Source organism: Atractosteus spatula, chromosome 27, assembly GCF_055471065.1.
Source record: "Atractosteus spatula isolate fAtrSpa1 chromosome 27, fAtrSpa1.hap1, whole genome shotgun sequence".
Classification (NCBI taxonomy): Eukaryota; Metazoa; Chordata; class Actinopteri; order Semionotiformes; family Lepisosteidae; genus Atractosteus; species Atractosteus spatula.
In genome coordinates, this window is record NC_142732.1 from 10,711,328 (window position 1) to 10,735,029 (window position 23,702).

At 54.1% G+C, this 23,702-nt stretch overlaps 1 protein-coding gene across 2 annotated transcripts; it reads right to left on the reverse strand.

Moving 5' to 3' along the window:
• Positions 1-274: 274 nt before the first annotated feature.
• Positions 275-21,783, reverse strand: hic1 (hypermethylated in cancer 1). 2 transcript variants are annotated; one of them, XM_088907171.1, is made up of 2 exons: positions 21,723-21,783; positions 275-10,489 (listed from the first exon to the last, which is right to left on the reverse strand). In XM_088907171.1, exons 1-2 carry the CDS (start codon positions 21,739-21,741, stop codon positions 8,229-8,231), a joined length of 2,280 nt encoding a protein of 759 aa, XP_088763297.1. In that variant the 5' UTR covers positions 21,742-21,783; the 3' UTR covers positions 275-8,228. The 2 variants fall into 2 exon arrangements, with proteins under 2 accessions (XP_088763297.1, XP_088763298.1); XM_088907172.1 differs by lacking the exon at positions 21,723-21,783 and adding an exon at positions 19,816-20,065.
• Between the last annotated feature and the right edge of the window lie 1,919 nt (positions 21,784-23,702).

Consider the following 23,702-nt stretch of genomic DNA (forward strand, 5'->3'; position numbering starts at 1 on the left):
CTTCGTTTTGACTGTTTCTTAAATCACATTTAACCTTAGGAATCTGGTTAAATGTGAGATTAAGTGACTGAAAGAAATTTGATATGCATTCTGCGGGAAGTTAGAATCTAGGAGATGAAGTGGTGGGTTTATTCTTTGTGTTAAACTTTAATAAGTTTAGTTCTTGTGTTCCACAGTAACATGGTCGTATTTTATGACCTTGTAAAATTCTAAAACAGTAGTACAAATGATTGAAAAGCATTATTATTTAAGAAACACCAAATCTGTGAAGTCTGTATGCAATTGTTTTTATTGCTGATTTGATTTTGAATATATAAAAAAATTACATTTTCACTGTGGCTTTTAAAACAAAAAAGCCCATCAACATTTTTATTAAAACAGAAAGAAACCCACAAATGAAATTTATACAAACAAAAAAATACTGAATTATAAAACTTTTAGACATGCAATAAATACATTCATTTTTATTTAAGCAAATACAAACTTATTAACATTGTAATGTAGAAAAATACTGCTTGGATTTTGTGTATTGCCACACGTAAAAAAGAAACATTTAACAAGTGTTCATAAAGACATCTTGAACATTTGTAATATTGTAAAAAGAGGCCAGCTGTTTGTCTTATGAGGTTCCTGTTTGATAAGTGTGTTAGGTGCCCAGAATGCTCTATAGGAGTCTTGTTTAATCTCCCTCTTCCCTCTCTCTACCACTAGGGCCCACAGCTGTTAGCCACTGTCTCCCAGTTATAATTTCACAGGTTGTTTAGGCATTGTGGTTCATTTCCAGCTGTGATATGAGAGAAGTATGTATAACCACTACTCTCGCTGATATTTTTTAAAAATGGGATTGCTCATTCCTCAAAGCCAGCCCACTTCCGAGCTGATGATAAGCCTGACAGCTGTCGGAGCTGGGAACAGGGACTGGCTGAAGTGGCCTAACCGGCCGGCGGGCGAGCAGAGCTGGATCTCAGGCTGTCCCTGAGCCGGGCCGGGTCCCGCTGCCAGCAGGACTGCGGGACACCGCACTTCGCCCCGACAGTGTTTGGCTGGGCGCTAGTCTGGGGAGCGAGTGGAGCCAGTTTAAAAATGGCATTTTAAATTACACCCGACACTCCAAAAGCACTAGGCAGCCTGATTAAATCTGACCTAATCTGGCCTGATGAAAGGGTATGGCAAGGATGCTCCCTCCTAGCCAGCTGTGTGCATTTAGAGCCCTCCTCCCTCTGGCTCCCTGTCTCACTGTCTGTCCGTCTGTCTGCTCCTGGGCTGGAGCTCAGCTCTGCCTCTTGCCCGCTGTCTCACTGTCTGTCTGTCTGCTCCTGGGCTGGAGCTCAGCTCTGCCTCTCACCCGCTGTCTGTCTGTCTGCTCCTGGGCTGGAGCTCAACTCTGCCTCTTGCCCGCTGTCTGTCTGTCTGCTCCTGGGCTGGAGCTCAGCTCTGCCTCTTGCCCACTGTCTCACTGTCTGTCTGTCTGCTCCTGGGCTGGAGCTCAGCTCTGCCTCTCGCCCGCTGTCTGTCTGTCTGCTCCTGGGCTGGAGCTCAGCTCTGCCTCTCGCCTGCTGTCTGTCTGCTCATCAGGGTTAAAAAAGCTGATGAATCTAGCCTACAACAGATCCATGCTGTGGAACATCTAGACCTTTTTTATAAATTGGGATTTTTTTTTTTTTAGTCTGAGGTTGATAATCCTCATTTTGTCATTTCTCTTCTCACGCACGGCGTGATAGCAAATCATCCAGGCTGCTTTTTATCCGGTTTTCGGAATGTGCCTAAAGACTTTTTTGAAAGTCATGTCAAGTCCTAATACAAATTTAAGACGTCGTTCCTACAGCACGTGATATAAATAGTACAATAAATCTGCTTTCTGAAAGAACTCACCGTCACATGAAAATGTGATTCAGTGCTGTTTGGCAGAGTGCAGACATCCGCATTAAAGAGCATAATTGCAATTTTTCTTTTTTTAAAGCAATTTTGTTTGGCAAGTTCTTTGGCACGGCCTCCATCTTCCTTTACAGCACATGTACTTACTGACTGGCAGGACTGCGGACAGTCCAGAGTTGTGCAATTTTTTTTTTCATTTCTGTACTGCCGTTTTTCCCCTCAGAATAATGTGCCCCTTTCTCAACATTTGATTTCGGTCACGTTTCTCGCCCAGTGTCTTTTTTTAACGCTTTAAAGATGTATAGTGATTTTTAAATGCAGAACTCTGATCTGTGGTTATTTTGTAAGTGCTGAAATTTAGTTTAAAACACATCACCTGTAATTTTAAACTTTTTCCAAAAAATTAAAGTTAAACCAAAGGTAGAAAAAACTGGACTGAAATTTATTGATTTCTGTTTTCTTTAGTGTGAAAAACAGCGGTTAGAGTTATGGCACTGGGAGAGAGGCAGTGTGGGCTAGTGGTTAGAGCTGAGGCACCGGGAGAGAGGCAGTGTGGACTAGTGGTTAGAGCTGGGGCACTGGGAGAGAAGGAGGGAGGCAGTGTGGGCTAGTGGTTATACCCTGGGGTTTTGTGAACTTTCTGAACCTTCAGAAAGTTAAGTGGGAAAACTGCAGTTGTATGAATAAATATTAAACAGCTGGATGAAATAAAGACTGCTATACTGTAACAGCCCCCTCTCTCCCTCCCTCCATCCCCACCTCTGAGAATGAGGCTGAGCTGGGTCCCTCACTGTGTAGAGACCCACAGCTGGGTCAGCCTACACTGCAGACCACAGCCCAGACTCGGTTTTCTACAGAGTCAATACATTATTCAAAACAAATTCAATACAAATCCCTGCAAAAGGAAGGTAATACAATTTAACAGTATTAAGGAAAAAAATCTTTTTTTGGATACTGTCTAGTCTGCATTGCATGCTAAAATACTGCCTCTCACTTGTGAATTGAATTGTCCATATTAGCGGTCTGTGAAATGTAACAGACAGACTCTCTGTGTTGGAGGCATTTTAACAAGGCAAAGTTGGCACTCAGGGATTTATTGGTTAAGGCAAATACACTAATTTTCAATACCATTCTTACTTGTAGCTTTTATTCAACGCAGAACCATAGAAACCTGCAGCTGACTGGTGTTGCATAGTTAAAAGGCTGTTTCCCATCTGCACTGTATGGAAGCTAACATCTCTCTGTCCATCTCCTTTCTCTGGCCCTGCTGTTGAGGCAGCACAGTGCTGCTCACTCTCTGCGAAAGAAACTCATGCTCCTACTAAACTGCGTTTCAGCGACGGTGACATTTCATCTTCCTCTCTGGGCCCTGCTGGCGTCTGCCTGGGTCCTAACTCGGCTGCGGTAGGTGTCCTCTGCAGTGCCTGCAGGAATTGTCAGGTGCTCCCGCTGAGGAACATGTTTCCAGAGAACAGGGCCACTCGGCCTCTCGGGGGGACTGCCCTCTGAGCGCTGTGCTTGTTCAGGCTGAGCTGCAGGTGGCCACACTGTGTAACCCCTGCATGAATCTTTCCGGTAAAACCAAAGCTGGTTTTCTAGTTGCAATGCCGAACCTCACCACGCTTGCATTTGTCAGTGAGATTCGTCTGGCGTCGGTAGTTCACGAGTCTTTCGCGGGGCGTGGCACGTTGCAAGAGGGAGGTAGGAGCAGAGACCTTCGGGTCGAAACGATGGTGAGGGGGCAAAGAACTGATACAGGCTAATTTTAAACCGTCCCACCCGAGTGAGAAACATTCAGAAGACGAGCTGCGTGTTTTTGTTGTTTTTTTTCTCAATGGCACGAGGTCGGGAGGTGAGGTTTCTCTCCCGTTGTCAGACAATGGGAGCAGCAGTGCCCCCCGGAGAGTGTGCTTCCTGCCCCGACCCCCCCCGCCTGCCCGTCCCCCCAGACCTCGGGACAGGCCTGGCTGACTCAGGCAGCCGCTCGGCCCTCCCCTGCCGACAGGCCGCTGATGAGGACCCGTCTCCTGTCCCTCCTGGGGATCGCGAGCTGCCGTGGAAAAATCTGCTGCACTTTTTCTTCCAGTAGTGGAACAAGAGTGCAAGTCGGTGGTGGGGGGGCAGGAGACTTCTTTTGAAGAGAGCTTTTTGAAACTAGCGAACGATGTGCCGGATTCCCGCAGGAGTACGGTGTCGTGTACTGACCCTGCTGTGCTGCAGCAAGGTGCAGGCTGTGCAGAGCGTGTATCTAGGACAACCACAGACACACTTTATTAGATTAGTCTGAAGCGTATTATTCATTTGGCTGCTGCTTTAATCTGACGCTTCTAACAACTTGAACCTATTCATATAGCCGGCCGTGGAACAGTCTCAGTGAAGCACCTTGGACCTGAAGGACCTGTGCCGCACCTGGAACTGAATCCACGATTCACAATGAGATCAGAGCCCTAGCCTCTGCTCCTCGATGCCATACAGGAATGCCCTACAGAGTACTGGGCTGCCACAAGGCCGGCAGCACAGTGTCTTTGTTCCTTGCCTGCTCCAGATGAAATCAAGTAGCATGTTTGCTTGAAAAAGGTCTCTTGTTCTCTTTCTTTCAAGACGCGCACTGAAGAGATCTTCAACACCCCACCTTCCCCTTCGCAGGGAGCTCTGAGCGCTGTCTCTGTCGGGGTGTTGCAGATCGGCCTCAGATAAGGACCCAGTGCGAGAGACGAGCACTCTGCTGAGAGGAAACACTGAGGCAGCAGCCCAGCTCGGAGGCATCAGATATTGAGCCGAAAACAAAAAGCATTTGAGTTCGGCAGGAATTGTCCTGATGCAACTCTGCTCATCTGCGCTTCCTGATGCACGTGACCAGACCTGGACCCGTAGCCCCTGCTGGTCGCTTGCAGGTCACCACCCCGCCTTCCCTCCATAACTGCCTAAGAAGCTCTCAGGTCACCCTAGTCCTATACAGAGATAAGTCCTCACATTGTAAATGAGTAATGTTTGTCATAATTTCCCCCCCAAAAAAGCTGATTTAAAATACTTGATGGGTACAGCCTTGACTGAGCAATATTTGGTACTATTTTTTGGCAATATTTTTTGGCCTGTGTGGCAAAGCTGCAGGTGGAACCATCTGACCACAGCAAGCATCACCATTATTATGATGATGATGAATCAGCCAATGGTATGGTGCTTTGGAATATCTCCTCTTTGGCCTTTAACTCCGTTATGGAGCTGCTGATCAGAGCCCAGCGCCCAGCGCCCAGGTGCAGCCCGGCACAGTGAAGCCAGGGCGCAGTACAGACACCGTAAACCCTGATGCTGACCTGGGGGACACGTCTGCAAAGCACAAGACAGGAACAGCCAGCGTGAGCCTCACCCAGGGGCCAGCAGCTGCAAGACACAGGAGGGGCAGCGTGGGGACTCAGGTCAGCCAGTGTACACTGCTTGGGCGGGGTTGTGATTTACTCATAATGCCTCCGATGTGCAGGTCTTAATATTTGGTTTCAGTAATTTCACATGAAGACAACCAAACACGGCTCCTCAAAGCTCAATTCACATTTAGACGTTTGACCTAATGCTACAAACCTTGCTACTACATGCACCAGACTGGACTGTGGCGCAGGCAGGATCTGCACGCGCACACGGCTTGGTGCAGACGGATGCAGGCTCCCACATGCACCAGGTAGAACCGCTCGGGAGGTCAATCCACAAGTCCCAAAAACAGCAGTCTGACTTTGCCTTGTCAAAATGTAGTCAGGTGTTGATGTAGAGCACGTTAATGTTTGAAGAATAAGTGCAAGAAAAGAGTTTAAATTGAGAAAAACAACCACAGGCTGACAGATCCATACCCCACCCCCATCCCCATGTCTGATCCCGACAGCCGGGCGCCGATTCCTTTCCCTCCGGACTGTCTCGGGATGCGGCTAGCCCCAGATCCCCTCTCCAGAGCGGAGCAGCGCTCGATCCCAAGGTAAACGCTACTTTCGCTCCCAAGCGACTTTTTTTGGCTAAAGAGAATTTCTTGCAGCAAAACCGCAAATCGAGCGCTGATGTGGTGTAAGGGGGTGCTGTTCACCCCCCTTTCCCCCACACAGGGGCGTTAAGGCACGTCATCTCCCTCCTCCCCCGAAATTCCTATTGGTCCAGCTGGGTGAGGTCGTGGGTCACCAGCGTTGATTCACCTAATGACCCTGGTTTGACCCCAGTGGTCTTCTGTGGTGCTGGATAAAGACCTTTTCTGTTCAGAAAGGATTTGCAGGCATAAACTGAGTACAGGGTGCTGCAGAATTTCTGCAGATTATTTGTGCTGTTGGGCTGTGCCGTCATTGATCGGGCAAAATGAGTGGGTTTGAAAGGTCTAGGAGTGACAGAAAGGTCAAATTCAAACTCCGTCTCTCCCCACAGTCATGTGCAGACCGCTCTCAAGCAGAGCCTGGCTCTCGGACCTCTCTGTGCCCGGTGGGTCCCCTTGAGCCCCAGCCCTGTGCCACGCAGAGGAGTGAAGATCCAGGACTGTCTTGAACGCGTTCTGCTGACGGGAGCAATTCGTTTTTCGGGTCAAAATAAGCAAGTGTGTGATTGTGCTGTTGTTGCAGAAGCCCTTAGCTCTTTGGTACCTGTCGTGGGGGATGGAGCCTGACCATGCACACAACTGACAGCTGCACTGGGGAGGCCTGAGCTCCTAACCCTGCCTGAGACACAGTGAAGACGGTCTGGAAGAGCTCGCGATTTCACAGGGATCGGGACGCCAGCTGGACTCGACAGGGGCTGGAGCAAAGAAAGGCAAGCGTTTCTCTTTCCACTTTTCCTAATAAGATTAAGGCCATTATACCATTTAGTAAATGATGAGGTGGATCAACTGATTGTCGTATTACAGAGAAGTATATTTAAAGCTGAGAACGGAAGGCACTTATTTACCCAAAGGGTTACGAGCTACCCGGCCATGTTGTTAAAGCTGATACCCTGTCTTCTTTCGAGAAATGACTGCTTGAGATCCTGGGATCAATTAGCTCCTAACTACAGATGGAGTTGGACAGGCTGAATGGCTCCTCTCATTTGTCTCGTGTTCTTAAATTCAGTGGCCAGTGTGAAGGAAGATAACTGAGGAATCGACACCCCAGAGCCACAGCATTGCTGTGTCCCTTACAATATCGTCAGTTCAGTTTCAGTTAAATAATATACTTTTCATTTGTCTGGAGACTGTCCCTGGTTGTTTTTTTTAAACATTGGGTTGCTAGCTAATACTTTTGTTCTGGAGCCGGTGTGTTTGGTTTCTGTTTGAAAGGGGCAGGGGGAAAGAGTCAGGGTTTTCAGAGAACGAGGTGACAGGAGGCCCAGTCACAGCCTGATAAGGTACTGGAACTAGGCTGGACCAGAAACAGACGGGCCACTGGCACTCTGGGATTGTGCTTTTAAGGTTTGCCCAATACCCTGGCCTCCTTCTCACGGGTTGCACTGCTGTCCACACCAACAGCGCCCGCTGGGCGGGCTGGCCAGATGGGTTGTGGGTCAAGGCGGCGCTGGCCTGTGAGGAGAGCGAGCGGGAAGCAGGCTGGCACTGCCCCTGAGCAGACCCAGGGAGCGGACTTTAATAAGTGAAGTACCGCAAATATAAACACATTGGCTTATGGGGCATAAATTAACTGGAAATTGCATCATAATTATGGTGTCACTGCAGATGGAGCCCTGTTCTGCACAGTAAATTATACAGTTGAAATTCGTTTGTATAGTAAATAGAAAAAGAAAACTGCTTTATTTACCTAATGCACTGCCAGAAAGAAGGAGAGTCCTGCCAGCTCCAGGAAAGTACGCCCTCATCCTTCAGAAATTCCCTGGGTGGATGGAGGTGGAGGGCAGGGGGAGGGGCAGGAGATCTGCTCCGAGTGAGCACCCAGAAAACCATCGGACTGTACAATCCCCACGGCAAGGCTCAGGCCAGACAGCGAGCAGTCGCCGGCTCGCAGGAAACCCTGAATTAAGGCCGCGCGCTTGCTTGTCCACACGTTGCAGAGACCTGCTCTCTGGCCGCGATCGGTTTGTCCTTTGGCTTCTCTTTGAAAGATAACGTTTGGTTGGTTGTAGGAAGAACACAATCTGTGTGTTTTTGGCTCGATGGCTCAACGCGAGTCTATAAAAACACTCCTCTCGTCGTCACTTAAAATATAAATAAGCACAGTAAACAAATGCAGGTGGCGAAGGCACAGGAGGTGGTGTAGATTTACAAAACATTTAAAAAAAAGGAAGAGATCGACCTTTCTCAACGAGAGTTGGCGTTGGTTTTCGGCTGTGGTGACAAGCCTGCGGGAGGCGCGAGGGGGAAGAGAGGGGCTCTCCGCGTTTCCCGTCAGGCTCCGCAGACGGCTCTAGCTGGGGGAGTAGCGGTCAATGCTGCGCACCTCCCCAGGGTGTGGCTGCGCGGGCGGCTGGCTCAGCGCCTCCATCTTGTCGTGAGCGAGCCCCAGGTGCTCGGCGGCCAGTTTGGACAGCGGGAAGAGGCTCTCGATGGCTTTGGGGTCGGCCAGGAGGTGCTGGGAGGCCTGCGCCAGGAGCTCGGAGGCCTTCTCCTGCTTGAGGCCCAGGTGCTCCGCGGCGTACTTGCTGAGCGGGAAGAGGCCCTCGGCGGGGAAGTCGATCTTGAGCTTGCCGTCGGGCGCCATCCCCGTGGGCGTGCTGGCGCTGTGCATCTTCATGTGGCTGATGAGGTTGCGCTGCTGGGCGAACTTGCCGCCACAGACCTGGCACTCGTAGGGCTTCTCGCCCGAGTGGATGCGCATGTGCTCGGTGAGGCGGTACTGCCGCGTGAAGCGCATGCCGCAGGCGTCGCAGGCGAAGGGCTTCAGGCCCAGGTGGCTGCGCATGTGGCGCGTCATGGTGCCACGCTGCGTGAACTTCTTGCCGCAGATGCTGCAGGGGTAGGGCCGCGTCAGCCAGTGCGTCTTCTCGTGCTGCCGCAGCGTGGCCGGGTCCTTGTAGGACTTCTCGCAGGACGAGCAGCGGTACGGCCGGATGATCTCGCCCACCAGGCCCGGGCCGGGCTTGCTGTCCAGGTAGGGGTGGCCGCCGAGGCCGTTGTTGGCCCCGCCGGGGCCCCCGCCGGCCGTGTGGCCCCCGCTGTTGCTGAGCCCCAGCTCGCCGGCCGAGCCGCTGAACAGCTCCTCCTCGGTGTGCGCCTCCACGTGCGCGTTGAGCTGCTCGGAGCTGGGGAAGCCCTTGTCGCAGGGGATGCACACGTACAGGTTGTCCCCGAAGCTCTCGGGCTCGTAGGCCATGTGGAACCTCTCCAGCGCCCCCCCGGGGGACCGCCCCTCACTGCTGCCCGTGTCCTCGCTCGTCCCGCTCTTGTCGTCCTCGCCATCGCAGCCCAGGGGGTAGCCCGCCCCGCCGCCGCCCGCCGCGCCCAGCTTGTCCTCCCCGCCCTTGCCGTTCAGGGCCTCCTTCCCCCGCTCCTCCTCGTCCTCCTCCTCCTCGTCCTCCTCCTCGTCCTCGCCCGGGTAGGCCAGCTGCTCGTGCTTCATCCAGCGGTACACCGCGCCCCCGCCGCTGTTCTCGCGCGCCCTCTCCGCCGCCTCGCCCGGGGGGGCCGCGCCCGGGCTGCCGGGGGCGGCGGGGAAGGGGTCCTGGCCGTGGGAGTTGGCGGAGGGGTGCGGGTGGGCGTGGGGGTGCAGGTGCTGGTTGATGTGGGGGTGCGGGTGCGCCAGGGGCCCCGGGGAGCGGTCCGCCTCCGTCTTGCTGGCGAAGCCGGGCTCCCGGCCCGGGTACGAGCCGCCGTTGGCGCCCAGGAGCGGGGGGCTGTCGCGGCCGCCGGGCAGCGGCGCGGGCTCGTGCAGGACGCCGTCCGGGTGCAGGCGGGCGTGTGGGTGGGGGTGGTGCGAGGGGGCCTGCTGGGACTGGGAGCTGGGGCTCTTCTTGGACAGGTCCAGCCCGTGCAGGGGCGAGCAGTCCCGCTCCGAGGGGCGCAGGCCGGGCTGGGAGGGGGGCGGCTGTAGCGGGGGGTAAAGCTGGCTGCCCTGAGAGGGGGGGGCGTACAGCTCCCCCGTGTGGGTGGCCAGGGGGTGGGGCAGCAGGGACTCCACGGGGGAGATCTCCAGGTGGGTCCTGGCAGAGGGGTGGCTGATGACCCCCCCGGGGAAGCAGGACTGGATGACGGGAGTGGAGGCACGGTACCGCCCCACGGCCCCCTGCCCCACCTTGCCGTAGGGGGAGAAGCTGGCCGCCCGGATGTGGCTGTACTTCCCATTGCGCTTCAGCTTCTTCTTGCAGAGCGCCACCAGGTCCAGCAGCTGCAGGTAGCTGGCGGCCGCCAGCACGGCGCCCAGGTTCTGCTCGGAGGCCTGGTCCCCGTCGCTCAGCCGGCCCGTGTAGATGTAGTCCAGGATGATGCGGAAGATGCCCGGGCTCACCATCTCGTGGTCCAGGTTGATGAGGTTGTCGTGGACCACCAGGGACTTCAGGTAGATGCTGCTGGCTGCCAGGATGTTCTTGTGCGCCCGGAAGAGGGCGTTCTGCACCACGATGATGACATCGCACAGGAAGCCTTTAGTCCTCTGCGAGTTGAGCTGCAGGAGCAGGTGTCTAGCATGACTTGGGGCCTCCATGGCATCCAGCATCGTCTTCAGCCCTCCACCTGCCGGGGAGACAAGCACATGGCCTGTGAGAGAACGGCCCCTCCCTGCGCGCCAGTCGGCCAATTACATCATTAAACACAGACTTCAGATTAGGACAGGGGACACCTGCGTGAGTGAAGACATTTGATCTCTTAAATGCACAGTAGCTCCATCAGACCGAACGACTGCACGAACATCAGACCGAACGACTGCACGAACATCAGACTGAACGACTGCACGAACATCAGACTGAACGACTGCACGAACATCAGACCGAACGACTGCACGAACATCAGACCGAACGACTGCACGAACATCAGATTGAACGACTGCACGAACATCAGATTGAACGACTGCACGAACATCAGACCGAACGACTGCACGAACATCAGACTGAAGGACTGCATGAACATCAGACCGAACGACTGCACGAACATCAGACTGAAGGACTGCATGAACATCAGACCGAACGACTGCACGAACATCAGACTGAAGGACTGCATGAACATCAGACTGAACGACTGCACGAACATCAGACTGAAGGACTGCACGAAATGGGTGAAACCTCCCTCCCCCACACAACGCTGTACTGGATTTCCAAGGAAGAATCCTGCACTTTTCCAGCAAAGAGGAATCTTGGCAGTTTGTGTTTCTCAAACTCGGATGAAAACCAGTCTCTCGTTAGACTAATGAGTGTTAGTTCGTTTTTGAACATCAGCTTAAGTCAGGTGGGTGAGTCAACGTGAAACCTCTCTAGTTCCGTCTGCGCGGAGGAAACCAGCTCCTTATTCGGACCAGAGCAGTGAGCACAAATATGGGCTGAACCTCCGCCTGTGGAGTAAGAAACCAAGTGAAACGATTGAGAAAATCCGCTCGTTTGTGTCGAATGAAACGCGTTCTTGTGCGGCGGCCTTCGGGCCGAGCGCCGGGGAGACGGAGCGGGCTCTGGGCCTGGCGGTTCTGAACTGGCCCGGGACCTCGGGGGCCTGTCGGCAGGGCCCACGTTTTACTTTACGTTTTACTCACGTTGTCCACTCCCTGTCCAGGCGGCCGTCCGCGGGGGACGGGAGGCCACGGGCCACCTGCGGGGTCGCCTCGGTCTGACCGGACTGCCCTCCGAGCCCCCTCCTCGCCGGTCCGCCCTGGGTCTGATACCCCACATCTCCGTCTGTACAGACCGGTCCTTCCTTTCTTACTCGCAGAACCGAAGAAGCTGGTTCTGAATTCGGAAAGAAAGTCCCTGCGCGGGGGAGGACAATGACGTGTCGGGGGGCCCCAGTCCGACACGGCCACAGACGGGGGTCTCCCCCCGGCCCGGAGCTCGGCGAGAATTCCCGATTTCCGGGGCGCAGGCCCATTCCGCCCATTGTTGTGTTCCTGGAATTCCTTTTCCAAGCACGCTGCTTTGTCGAGGGGATTTAAAATCCGCTGAACAACAGCGACAGCGAAGACGAACAGCCCGCCTGATCGTTTCTTAGCCAAAACAAATCTTCAGGACGTGACTGAACGGATTCGCGGGGGCCCGTGTGTTTTTTTTAAAGCGGCAAACATTCAAAAGAAAAGAAGAAAGCAGCTGAATTGAAAATGGACCGTTGTGTTTTCAGAGGTCTTGGGAGGCAGGGCGTGTGAGGCAGCCCGAGCCGAGCTGTAGGGGCTGAGGGGGCCGGAGCACAGGCCCGGCTCCCCTGTCAAACACACCAGCTGGGGACCAGCGCCGCAGACGTCCGCTGTGAAATCGATGTCAGCGTAGCTTAAACGCATTAGCAAACCCTGGTCTGAGCAGCCAGGGGAGTAAGTCCTGGTGACTCGCTGGTTCTCAACTCAACGCAAAAAAGCCCAAACTAAATAAGAGGCCCTTTTTTAGGGCTGTTAAGGGTAACCAAGCCACCCAGGATGCAGGCGTGTGTTCAGGATGCCGTGAGATAATTACACTGCTGTTTAAAGTGGGTTTTGATGGCTGGCCGCGTGTGCGCACATGCAGCAGAAGCATCGCGCCTGTCGCCGCCGCGCGAGGCGGAAGCAGCAGCTCCTGCAGGGCGCGCCGCGAGCTGCCCCACGTGGACGGCACACCTGGCTCGCGCGCACCTGAGCTCGAGCCCTGCCAGGTGAGCCTCACGCGCCTCAGGGTCGCGAAGGCTGCGCGGCAGCAGATCAGCAGCCGGTCGGGCAGCGCTTCTTAAACAGTTTCAGTACGGAAGCGGGTGTTTTAGTCTGTCGTGCCTTCCCGTGGACTGAAGACTGTAAGTGAAACACTTGTCCGTCTTCGTGTCACTGTCTGACAGTTCCCTTACAGTCCTGTCACTTTCTTTTTTACTGTGTGGAAAAAAAAAAAAGGTCAACACGAAAACGTAAAAATAGTCAGGCTGAAAGGCTGAAAGTAATAGCGTCAATATTAAATTGTATAATAAATTAAACCTCGTGTAAGCGGACGAGCTTTTCTGTGAAGAAGCGCCGACCGGCTCTGGAGCCTCCTCAGGGCGCGCGGAGGGAGGAGGGAGCTCGCGGGCGCTGTTTTGAAGGGTACCCGCCGGGCACGTGTCCCTCTGATTCTGTCACTTCCTGGGGTTCCTGCACGCGCCACGTTTCCGTGCACCTTGAGCACCTGGGCTGAGGCCACGAGACCCCCGCCCACGCGGTCCTCTCCCGCTTTGGGATGGAGCTTGTGCCCACGCGCAGCCTGAGGCTGGCGCAGCGTTTATCGTTTTTAATTGTATTTTATGTTTCTATTCAGCGCTTTTATAGGTAGTGCGTTTACACCCGTCTGAACCGAATTATCTTCCAAATCTTTTGAAGACGACTGCATGAAAGTAAATCTGTAATCAGACCTGGATTTTTAATCATTGCAATTAAATATCGATTGAAAGCTAACAAAAAAAAACTTTATATGTGACTGTATCGGAAAGGAAGTCTTGGTCCGTTTGCTTTTTGTGCGGATTTATTTTAGGAGGCTAGTGACAAACTCGGCCTCGAGGACATCTGAACAGCCGCGCGAGGTCTCTGTCAGCGGCTCGGCGGAGTCTCGCGCCCTGAGCGCGGCACCTGGCCTGTCCTCGCGACAGAGCGCGCCAGCGGGGTTCATCTGCGACTGCAGAGATTTTTGCCGATATTAATGAGAGTTCTGGTACCGTCTTATTTTACGTTCGTGCACAAATTTTCTTGAATTCGTGCACCTCCTGTACCACAATGAAGACGCTGGTAAAAAAAAAAATCCTGTTTAATCCTCGGGCCGGCGGGATCCGGTGTAGGTACAAAGGAAATAAACGTACAGTAAATCATGTGTAAAGCCTTTGTTTAAACATCGCTGGTAAACAGTTATATCCTCTTAAGCGCGCCGCCTGTACATTACTCTCTGTGTAAAATGTTTTTTTTTTTGCAAATTTAATATAAAGCCAGAAACGGGGTTTACATTAGGTTTTTGAAAGTTTGCTTTCTGCGAGCACTTCGCAATTACCGGAGTTCTGCATTATATAAAATTTCACACCATCGCTGCTCGGCTGCGCACCCTTTCAAAAGAGGAAATGTGCTCGACTTTTCGCCCCGCGTGTTCCTGCACAGTTCGCAGGTCCGGTTCGGCCCCAGAAAGCTGCTGGCTCGCCCTCACGCGCCGTTTCCCAGGGCAACGCTCACCTGCCACCGGCCAGGCGCGTGAGGACTTGTCAGGTGGGGCTCCTCGCGACGCGCGGCCGTCCTGCTGCTCCAGGAGTGTTCGGTTAATTTTGTATAGTTTATACGCGTAGAATTGTGGCTTTTTGGTAAACGCTCGTGATTGCAATTTTTTATCTGTCATTTACACCCCAAAAAAAGAGCTGAAATGAACACGGCGTTCTTCCCGCGGACATTTCTGAAATTAAAATCTCGACAGCGCAGTGAGGTTTTCTAGTAACACGGAGCCGTCACAAATGCCTTGCTGTTTTATTGTGTTGACTTGTGAATTGTGTAATTCGTGTAGCCACATATTATTTTTGACACATCTTTGGGAGTTAATTTTAGAAACTTGAAAGTAGCGCTCAGGCGGGCAGATCCGCGCAGACGTGATGACGATCTAGGAACACGCCGCAATCCGGCGGCTCAGGGGTGTCGACCTGGTTCACTTCACTTTTCAGAGGTGCGAAAGGCGCTGGAGCCTGTGGCCGGGCGCCGCTGGTGAGCCCCGGACGCGCTCGCTGCGTCCCGCCGACACCCCGGCGAGGGAAACCGCGCAGCAGCTGTCGCGGGGCCCGTGTGCGGCACAGCCGGCTCTCGGCGCGGTACCCGGCCTGCGGCGGAGACGCGGGGCCCGTGTGCGCGCCTCGCTGGTTCGGGGTTCATGCAGGATGTGTCCCGGACCAGCGCTCCTCCAGCGAGGCGGGACGCTTCCAAGCGCCTTTGTCGCTTTGAAACAGCAAAGCAAATTTTCCCTTGAAAAGCCAGTGACTGACTTTCTTACCAAAAAAAAAATCGTTTTTTTTTCTCCTTACAATTCCAGTGCATTGTGTTGAAAGTCTGTTTAAAAATTAAAAAACCGCACAAAAATATTAGATACTAGTTAAGGAATATTTCAGTAGTACTTGAAAATCCCAAACCTTTGAGAAGACAATTATTGTTTAGAAATTTTTAAAAAATCGAATGCAGAAAAACTAAATAAATATTCGTTCTTAAGCACATCTTTAGCTGAAAAATATTGCCGCTTGTGAAACGGCATAAATATTTCACACGCAACCTATTTTATTATTTTGGGGTTAATTGTGCGACTAGGAAAATATCCACACGCCTGGCACTCCTTCGGTGTGTGATATTTCTATATCATGTCAAATTCTTTGTTGAGTTGCGCAGTGCTTACCCACGGGTTTCTGAAGTGTCGCTGGTATAATAAGTGACACTGACGTGTCGCTGTGTATAATAAAGACAGAAAGAAGAGGTCACTTAATAGTCACTTATTTTTTGAGTCTGATTTAGAGCGCGGCTCTTGCTGGGCACGTCAGTGAGGTGGACGCTGCCATGAGGTCTCGGAGTCTCGCAGTCGTGAAGCGGTCCGCGGAGCCTGTTATTTTTGTGAATGGAATATAAAAGCAGTTAAGCATGAAACCCTGTTTAATGAAAACCACTCGGGCTTCTAACAATAAGGGGGGAGAATGGTGGCGTGCCTATAACAAGGCGAGGAGTCGCGTTTCTCGAAGTTTTAGATGTTTGTTTTAGACGTAGCCGCGGCTATAACTGGGATCCACGCCCACGCGATTTCTCGCCTTGTGATTTTTTTCACCGTCCGAGGTTTTTTTACTTGCCTTGCTCGTATCACTAAATCTGGTTGGTTTTTTTTTGCGAAATGCATTTAAAAGATGGTTAAATCTTGAAGAAGAGATGATAGATAACGCCGTGTGTTGAAGTCGCACAGCTTTGACTGGAGTAATAAAGTCAAGAGTTTTACAGGATTAAAGCCCCGTCCCGCACTCGCTGTCACCCCGGGGTGTCATTCAGGAATCCACTTCCCTAAAATAAGAACTATAATAATTATAATAATTAATTGCCCGTTTACGTTTAATTAATATAACATTTTGAAGGAAATATATACTCCTGAAATTAATGGACTTTTTGAACGTGTTTCCCTTAACGATGTCAATTTTTTGCAGTCCCTAGATTCACAGCGCTCCTATTGCAAATAAGAGCTCAAACTGTTTATTCAAAACTCCGTCTCTGCGTGACAATCCTGCACCAAGATTTCAGTTTTAAAAAGTTCAGTTTTAGTTTTTAAACCGTGGGCGGCAAGTCTCGTCTTTTTCTTGTGTTCCCGACCGTAAACCCGCGTCACACGAGCGGCCTGAAGCGTGTTTCACACGCGGCTCCAGCTGGCGTCCCTGGGACGGTGAGGCAGCAGGGTGGGCGACCTGGCCACTTCAGCACGACCGTGTGAGCACCTTTCTTACACTACTGCAACTGCGTCACTACTGTCACGGAGCCGAGAGCTGAGAGTTCAACGCCTAGCCCTCAGTTCAAAGCCGCCTGATGTTCACGGGTTTTTAACAAATCTGCTGGCCACAGATTTGCGTCTTTAAAGCCATGCTGCTGCCTGAAAGTCTTGTGTTTGTCACCAGGCACTAAACGCCACTCATCCCTAATCGAGAGACCTTTTCCGCCTCTTCGTTTTGCTGGGTCAGTGAAATTCGAAGTTTTGATTTTCTGGAGAGCTGGTGCGGATTAAAGGGGTTTTCCGTCTCCTCGCCGTTGCTGAGGAGCTGTGGCGGCCTGTCAGTGTTTTAGACAACTCAAATTCAGCCGCGGCAGACTGGCAGGCTCGTCGTAGCCTGTGAAGCACCTGGATTTGGGAAAGCGGGTGGTTCTGCACCGACAGGCGCCGGCTCTCGGCCTGCACCGTGCGGGCGGGCGGCTGGAGTTCAGCAGAACTCCCACAACAACTACATGACAACTGCAGCCTCAGATGGCGGTTCCAGACTAGTCTCCGCAGCTCTGGGTTCAAGCGTCTCTCGGTGGCTCATGTTCCTGCAAACACACGGAAGGCGCTTGTCCTGACAGAGCTCAAACCCGCACAGACACGGGTACTGCAGCGAAGCTGCCGAAATTGTGTCCAGCGGGAGATAAAAGATCTTTACCCTCCCCGTCAGTAGCTGTCAAGGCTGTGTCGCGTCCAGGCGGTGCTCGCCACGTCCGCTCGCGGCGTGTCGGCGGAGGGCGAGGGCACGGGGCTGAGACCCCAGAGCGAGACGACCGCAGCATCCAGCGCCCGAGACCCGGTCGCCGCGCGTGCGAGGACCGCCGCGAGCCAGGCTCGGAAACCTGATCGCGCTCTCTCCACGCGACACGAGCGCGGAGCAGAAAATCAAGAGAAATCCGCCACTTACCTCCCGAGACATCGACAGCATCGCCCCGTTACCGCTCTTACACGACCGGGGGCGACAACAAAAACAAAAACAAAACGGGCTGGGGTGGGGGAGAGATTTAAAAAAAACGGAGCTTTGATCTTTAACGTGGTCGCTATCGCGCTGCACATGAATCAGTTCAGTCTTGTTAAAACCTATTTGCGCAGCACGGCGCTGTGCCCACCGCACCGCAAATAAAACCGTTAAAATCCGAGAAGCGAAGAGCAAGCGAGGATCGAGCAGTGACAGCTCGGCGACTCTGCCCGGCCATGTTAACCCGTCTTTAAGAGCCGAAATGCACATCAACGTTACCTGGATGCCCCAGATCTTCTGCCATCCGATCTAAGTCTCGCTTAATGATCATCTCAACAGTCTATTGCAGTCATGTCTGACGTCTCAACTTCGACCTGCCAGCCTCCTAAAACCATGCCAGTTTTCCGAGCTCGTTTGCCAACTCCTTTTATTATTAATTGCTATGGATGTCTTTTACTCTCTCTCGCTCCCTCCCCTCCCTCTCTCTCTCTGCCCCCCCTCTCTCTCTCTCTCTCTCTCTGTATCTCTCTCTTTCTCACCCCCTCCTATAAAAATACGTGCTGAGTCCAGCATCAGTTTCCTCCGATTTTCTTTATTTTAGTAATTTCCTCCGCTATTTTTGTATCGAAGCAGTAACGCGCAGGGAGATAAAGGAGACTGCAAGCGGAGCGAGTGTTGTAGCGCCCCGTGTGATGTCAGTCTATAATAAAACTAAAAGGTAAAACCGAGGGCAGGAACTTCGGGTGACCCCAACTTGAACTTCACACACTTCGCCGCGCGCTCTTAAAGAGACAGGCCCGTGCTGCGCGGCGCGCTCGGCTCCTGCGGCCGAGGAGAGCCGGCGAGCGGGGGGGGGGGCAGCCTGGCCCGGCCCGGCCCGTGTCGCCGCGCTTTCGGCTTGAGCAGCCGCCGCCGCGGGCGTGAGGATGACTGCCGGGCGAGCGGTCTATAAGCGTCTCTGGAAAGTGTGTGGGGGGGGTGCGGGAACCCCCCCTCCTGCTCGCGGCCTGCAGTGCCGGTGGAGGCCCGGCCCTCCCCGGGCGCGAGGGCCGCGGGGAAGCGTGGCGGCGATGCGCGCGCGACGGTGCGCCTTTAGATTCGCCGGTCACCCGCGTGCGCGAAGCCCTCGCCGCGGCGCTCGAGCTGTCCCGTGTGCCCGCCGCGCAGCTGCTCTGCCCCGCCCCCGTGGCCCCTGTCAGCTTTCGGGTTTTCACCGGGCCATTCTGTGCTTCTCCGCTACCGTGCAGGGTCAGGGGTGCGGGGGTACCCCAGGATGGCGGCCCACTGTCCGACAGCCGTCTCGTGTTTCACCCGACGCGCAGCCCGTCAGCAGCTGCCCGTCCGCCGGCGGCCACGGGGCCGACAATGAGAGCCCTGTTTTCCCAGGCAGTGGCTGCAGAGGGGTCGCCCCCGGGGGGCTGCGTGACAGGAGGGGAGAGGGTCGCGGCGGGCAGCCCCTCCGATCGGCTCTTACCCGCGGTCACACCGGTGGAGACAGATCGATCGATCGATCGCCTCGTCACAGAGGAAGCGACAGTTTTCCGGGTGTAGCTGGGAATGCGCTCTTGTGTTGAACACGAAAGTGGTTAGACGGAAAATCACACATCAGGACCAGTAAGAAACTTGCACTCAACGCCAAGACTTGGTTTAAAGGAGACCGAGGGCACTGTGCGACATCTATGAATCAGTTTTTTAAGATGTATATATAGAGAGAGACCCTTTCCTCCGGTTGTTCTGGAACAGATTCTGAAAGTGAAATCTGCACTTACTCGAAGTCAAAGGTGTGATTCGTGCAGCGCGAAGTGTCAAAGACCGCGCGCGGCACGCGCCGCCCAGAAAGGTCACCGCTGCAGAAGTGAGTCCCGCGGGCGCGAGGGGAATTAAAACTTCGTCATTTAAAACCAGGACATATTCTGCCCTGATAACCGCCGTGCATGGCGGCGGGACCCGAGTCCGAGGCGAACGAACCGCCGCCGTGCGGCGCACGTGCTCCTGACTCCTCACTGACAGGCGCGAGAGCCGCGGGACTCCCAGCGAGCGCGCGGCCCCGCGGGCGCGCGGCCCCGCCGGAGCTCAGCCTGGAGGAGCTGAGCTGAGCTGAGCTGATCCGACAGCGGCATGATGATGACAGGGAAACAGCCGAGAGCTCCGTCCGTGCCCTCTGCTTCAGGGAAACACGACAATCACTTACATTTATCAGTTAAATTCCCTGGGAAGGAATATACTTAAAAAAAAATCTTAATAGGTTGACAGAATTACCGCGTTGGAATATCTAACCAAAATATTTGCTTCTCTCCCCCTCTCGCACAGTATCTCGAGTGTGATTTCCGTGTTGTTAAGCCCCCCAGAGACGCGCGATTGATAGCTAGAGCCCATCAGGACGGAAAATCTCTCCAGATGCGCCGTGAGAGTCTCTCTCCGCGAGCGCCGTCCAAGCGCAGTCCAGCCTGTCCGGGACCCACCTGGGACTCATGTCTGCCCGGGCGCAGACGCTTTTCCCCGGGCCTCCTGGTCCGGAGCTGACCGCCGCCGCCCGTCCGTCAGCCCCGCTGTCTCCTCGCCAGACGTCAGCCCGCGCCTCGCTCCTGCCGTGCCGTTTGCCCGCTCGCGGTCCTCCTGTGCAGCCTGAGCTCCGGCGCTGCTCCGCCGTCATTGTGCAGCGCAGCGCAGCGCAGCGGCCCGCCGCCTCAGCGAGGGTGCAGCGCCACCCAGCGGCCAGCACGCCCAGTGCCTCAACGTCGCCTAAAGGGGTGTCCGTGAGCCCCACTCGAGTCGCGGTTATCACGTGGCGAATGTGCACCGTGCGGGACTAGACTTCAAGCGTACTCAGGTGAGCTACCCCCCACAATCATTCACCCACGCCCTCTGAATGGCCCCTTCATCGTCTCAATCGTATTCTCGACTACAAAAATGTCCACATTCAGAATGTACAAAATGACTTATTGACTGCAGCTCTTGTCAGCTCTGGGGTTCGGCTCTGAGGTTCCCCGATGCCCAGCCTGAGCTCGGAGCCCTCTCTAGAGCTGTACCGATGTCCAGTCATGGGGGGGATTTTATTTTCAGCATTAGAAGTCATTTCTTTTTGCCGTAAAAGTACAGGTCTACAGAATTCACACACCGGCTGGGGGTCCGGTTCGTCAGATCTGTCTCATCCCGAGTAAAATAACGTCGAGCCGGTTGAACACACAGACTAGAACAACTCCGGGCACGATACAGCCTGCTCTTGGAATATGCCACATGCCCTGTACATTGCGTGTTGGGGGAAAGTAATCCACTACAGGAACAGCTTGCTCGTGGAGGGGCTTACGATTTAAAATCAAAAAGAAATTGGGAGAAGAGAGGCCACAGTCTGCTTCACAAGGTAACTGAGCACACACTGACCCAGCTCTGTGTCTCTTTATAACGGTATCTGTTCCACAAGAGACTGCGATGGACGGCTTTATAAAAGAAAGTTTCAGGCCCTCTGTGCATGAGGGTCTGATCAATCACAGCTACACTGCTAATATTATTATTGATCATCGCTATTTGTTGTCGTTGTATGACGGGAGCAAAGTAGAGGTTAATTCACACCTGAAGAGGCTCTGCAGCTGAAAGGTTGCGTTTCTTCTTCTCTCTCTCCAGCGTGGGATTGAGATCGACTCTTCCGGCGGCCGGCACACACCTCGGAGTACCTGAGCTGTCTTTCCTGGGCTGCGGTGAGTCAGCCTGGCCCGGCCCGGGCCGGGCCTGTCGCGCGTGTGGGGGTGCTCTCAGAGCCCAGCAGGTCTGCAGCAGCTAGACTAAGACATCGTGTCTGCAGCCCAATGAGATCGCAACTATCGAATGGACGTGCTTTTTCCCCAGACACATCGGGGACTAGAGGAATTCTAGCAACGTAATGGCAACTTTTGAATTTGGAATGGGGAGTCTGGTCACTGAGGAGTTTAGTGTAGCTGTGTCAGGAGCCATGTGCTCAGTCCACTCCAGAGACAGTCTGTACGCTTGGAATAATGATGGGCTGCAGACAGAAAGGACCCCTATCTGATCACCTCTAAAGCCATCTTTAATGCCACCTTAATATTAGAATACAGGCAATTCTTCCAGAGATTATTGTGCTAGTAATTATGACCCCCTCTTTATTTCATTTCCTTTTTATTGTTTGCACGAAGTGAAATTAGATTCAAAAGCATGTCAGCTCGCTCTTCAGTCTGCTACAGATAAGACGTTGACAAAAAGAATAAAGACGTTAAGTTGAGAGCTCAGCTGAACCCTTTGATCTGTGTCTTCTTGGTGTCCCTTTGTCACCGGAGGTGTCTTGAGAGCTGGCAGAGAGCCCCACAGCCCCAGGAGTGTGTGTGTGTGTGTGCGCGCACGCATGAGGGGTCCTTACCTAGAAAGAGCCCGTCCATCACTCTGCCTGCGCGGCTTCTCCGGGAGCTGAGAGCAGGCCAGTCCCCAACCCGAGCGCTTCTGAAGTCTTCTTTCAAAATTTTGAGATGCACATTATATCAGAGGTCACAAGTGTCTCAGGCCGGCTTTCACTTCTCCTTTTCTCATGTGTTCAACCCCAACAGCAGAGGTAGGCAGAACACGTACCAGACTGTGAGCAGAAGTGGCTTCAGGCGTTTTGGGAAGGAGGTAAGAATAAAGTCAGTGGGTCAGAGGATCCACATTTCTGTAGTTCCCAGCCATGAGGCCTCGGGTCTGGAGGCAGAACGCACTGCGAGTTCAGCTCAGGAACCTGAACGCAGGTGCATCTTCTCGTGGCGGCTGGCAGGAAGTCTCCTGGCTGCTGCACTACCGTGCTCTAGGTTAGCGCACGAGAACGCCGCCTGCGCTGGCCAGGGCGATCGTGCGCGTCGAGAGGATTCCCAGTGACATCTGAACGTGCGTGTGTGTGCGTGTGCTTGTGCGTGTGCGTGTGCGTGTGCGCTTGTGCATGTGTGTGTGTGCGTGCGTGTGTGTGCTTGTGCGTGTGTGCGTGTGTATGCTTGTGTATGTGTGTGTGTGTGTGCTTGTGCGTGTGTGCACACGTGCTGCACTGGAGATCTAGAGTGATTCAGTTTCCATTTGAATAAGAAAAAAATCCGCTGCATAAGGCTTTGCAGAAAACCTCAAGAGAGCCATGTGAAAATCGAGCCCTTTCCTCGACCACCTGTCCCCCTACCAGCGAAGCCGCCGTGGGCGCCGGCGGGCGATGTGAGTGCGGGGAGACGGCCTGCGTTTAGGGGGGCCCGGAGTGTCGGGCTTGGGGGCAAAGCAGATCGTTCAGCACAAACATCAAGAAATGCTCATTAGCAACAGCAAAGCGGTTCGTCTCCCTGCTGGTGCCGGTTAGAGGACCCCCCTCCCTCTCCCCCTCACCCCCCCCTCCCCGGCTGGCAGCTGTGGGGACCCCCGGCTCCGGACCAGGGGCTGAGGCCCAGGCTCAGTGTCCAAGGCTGGCAGGCAGGGCAGGAGACTGGCCGGAGCCGGCGTGGGGAAGGCAGAGCTCTGAGCCGGGGCCCGCCGCCCGCCCTGCCAGCTCCGGCTCGTACCTCGTACCATCTGGACGCCGATTAAAGGGAGCGATCGGCCGCGGTCGCCCGGGGCCGACGGATGCTGGGGTCCACGGTGGGCCTGGCCTATCGCATTCCGGGAAAACGCAGGGCTCCGTGGAAGGGGTTCTCCCTGTAAGGAGACCTCCCCGCTGTCTCCAGAGGGATCTGGAGGGTGGGGGGGGGGGCTGGTGCACCCAGCTTCCCGATGGAAGAAGAGGTTTGTTATCCAGTTCCATAATTAAGCATCCACGTCCTCCCCTGGAAACGCCTGGCCACTGGGCCCAGGAGCTCCTGGCAGCCGTGTTCGGGCAGCGCCTGTGCCGGAGGAGCTGTGGCAGCTCCGCGGATCAGCGTGGATGGGGGGGGCGTGGGCTGTGGGCCGTTAGCCTGCTGTCCGCTCCCTGATCGTGCGGCCCTGCTTGGTGTCGGGGGGGGGGGCTGGCGGCTGACCAGTGCGAGGCGAGGCGGACCGGCTGGGAGCTCAGCATGTCCCGTTTCGATTTGCTCCGAGTGAGTAATAACATTCCAATCAAGTTATTATGCTGCATTATTGTCTGGCTGGGGGCCGAACAAGACGAAACACAAGAGGGAATTAAGGGAGACTACAGGCTTTGTTCGGTTACTCCCTGATAAGCCCTGTGCTCAACTGGCCAGATCTGCGCTTGTGAAACCCCACAGGCTGCTGTCTGAAGACGAGGGCCTCGCTCAGAGCCTGGACACTGAGCCCGAGCCGCTCGGCCATGCCTGTGGCCTGACAGCTGAGATGGCCTGCGCCCAGATGAAAGCGAAACTCCCGGTATCCCGACGAACCGATTAGGAATCGCTCTGCG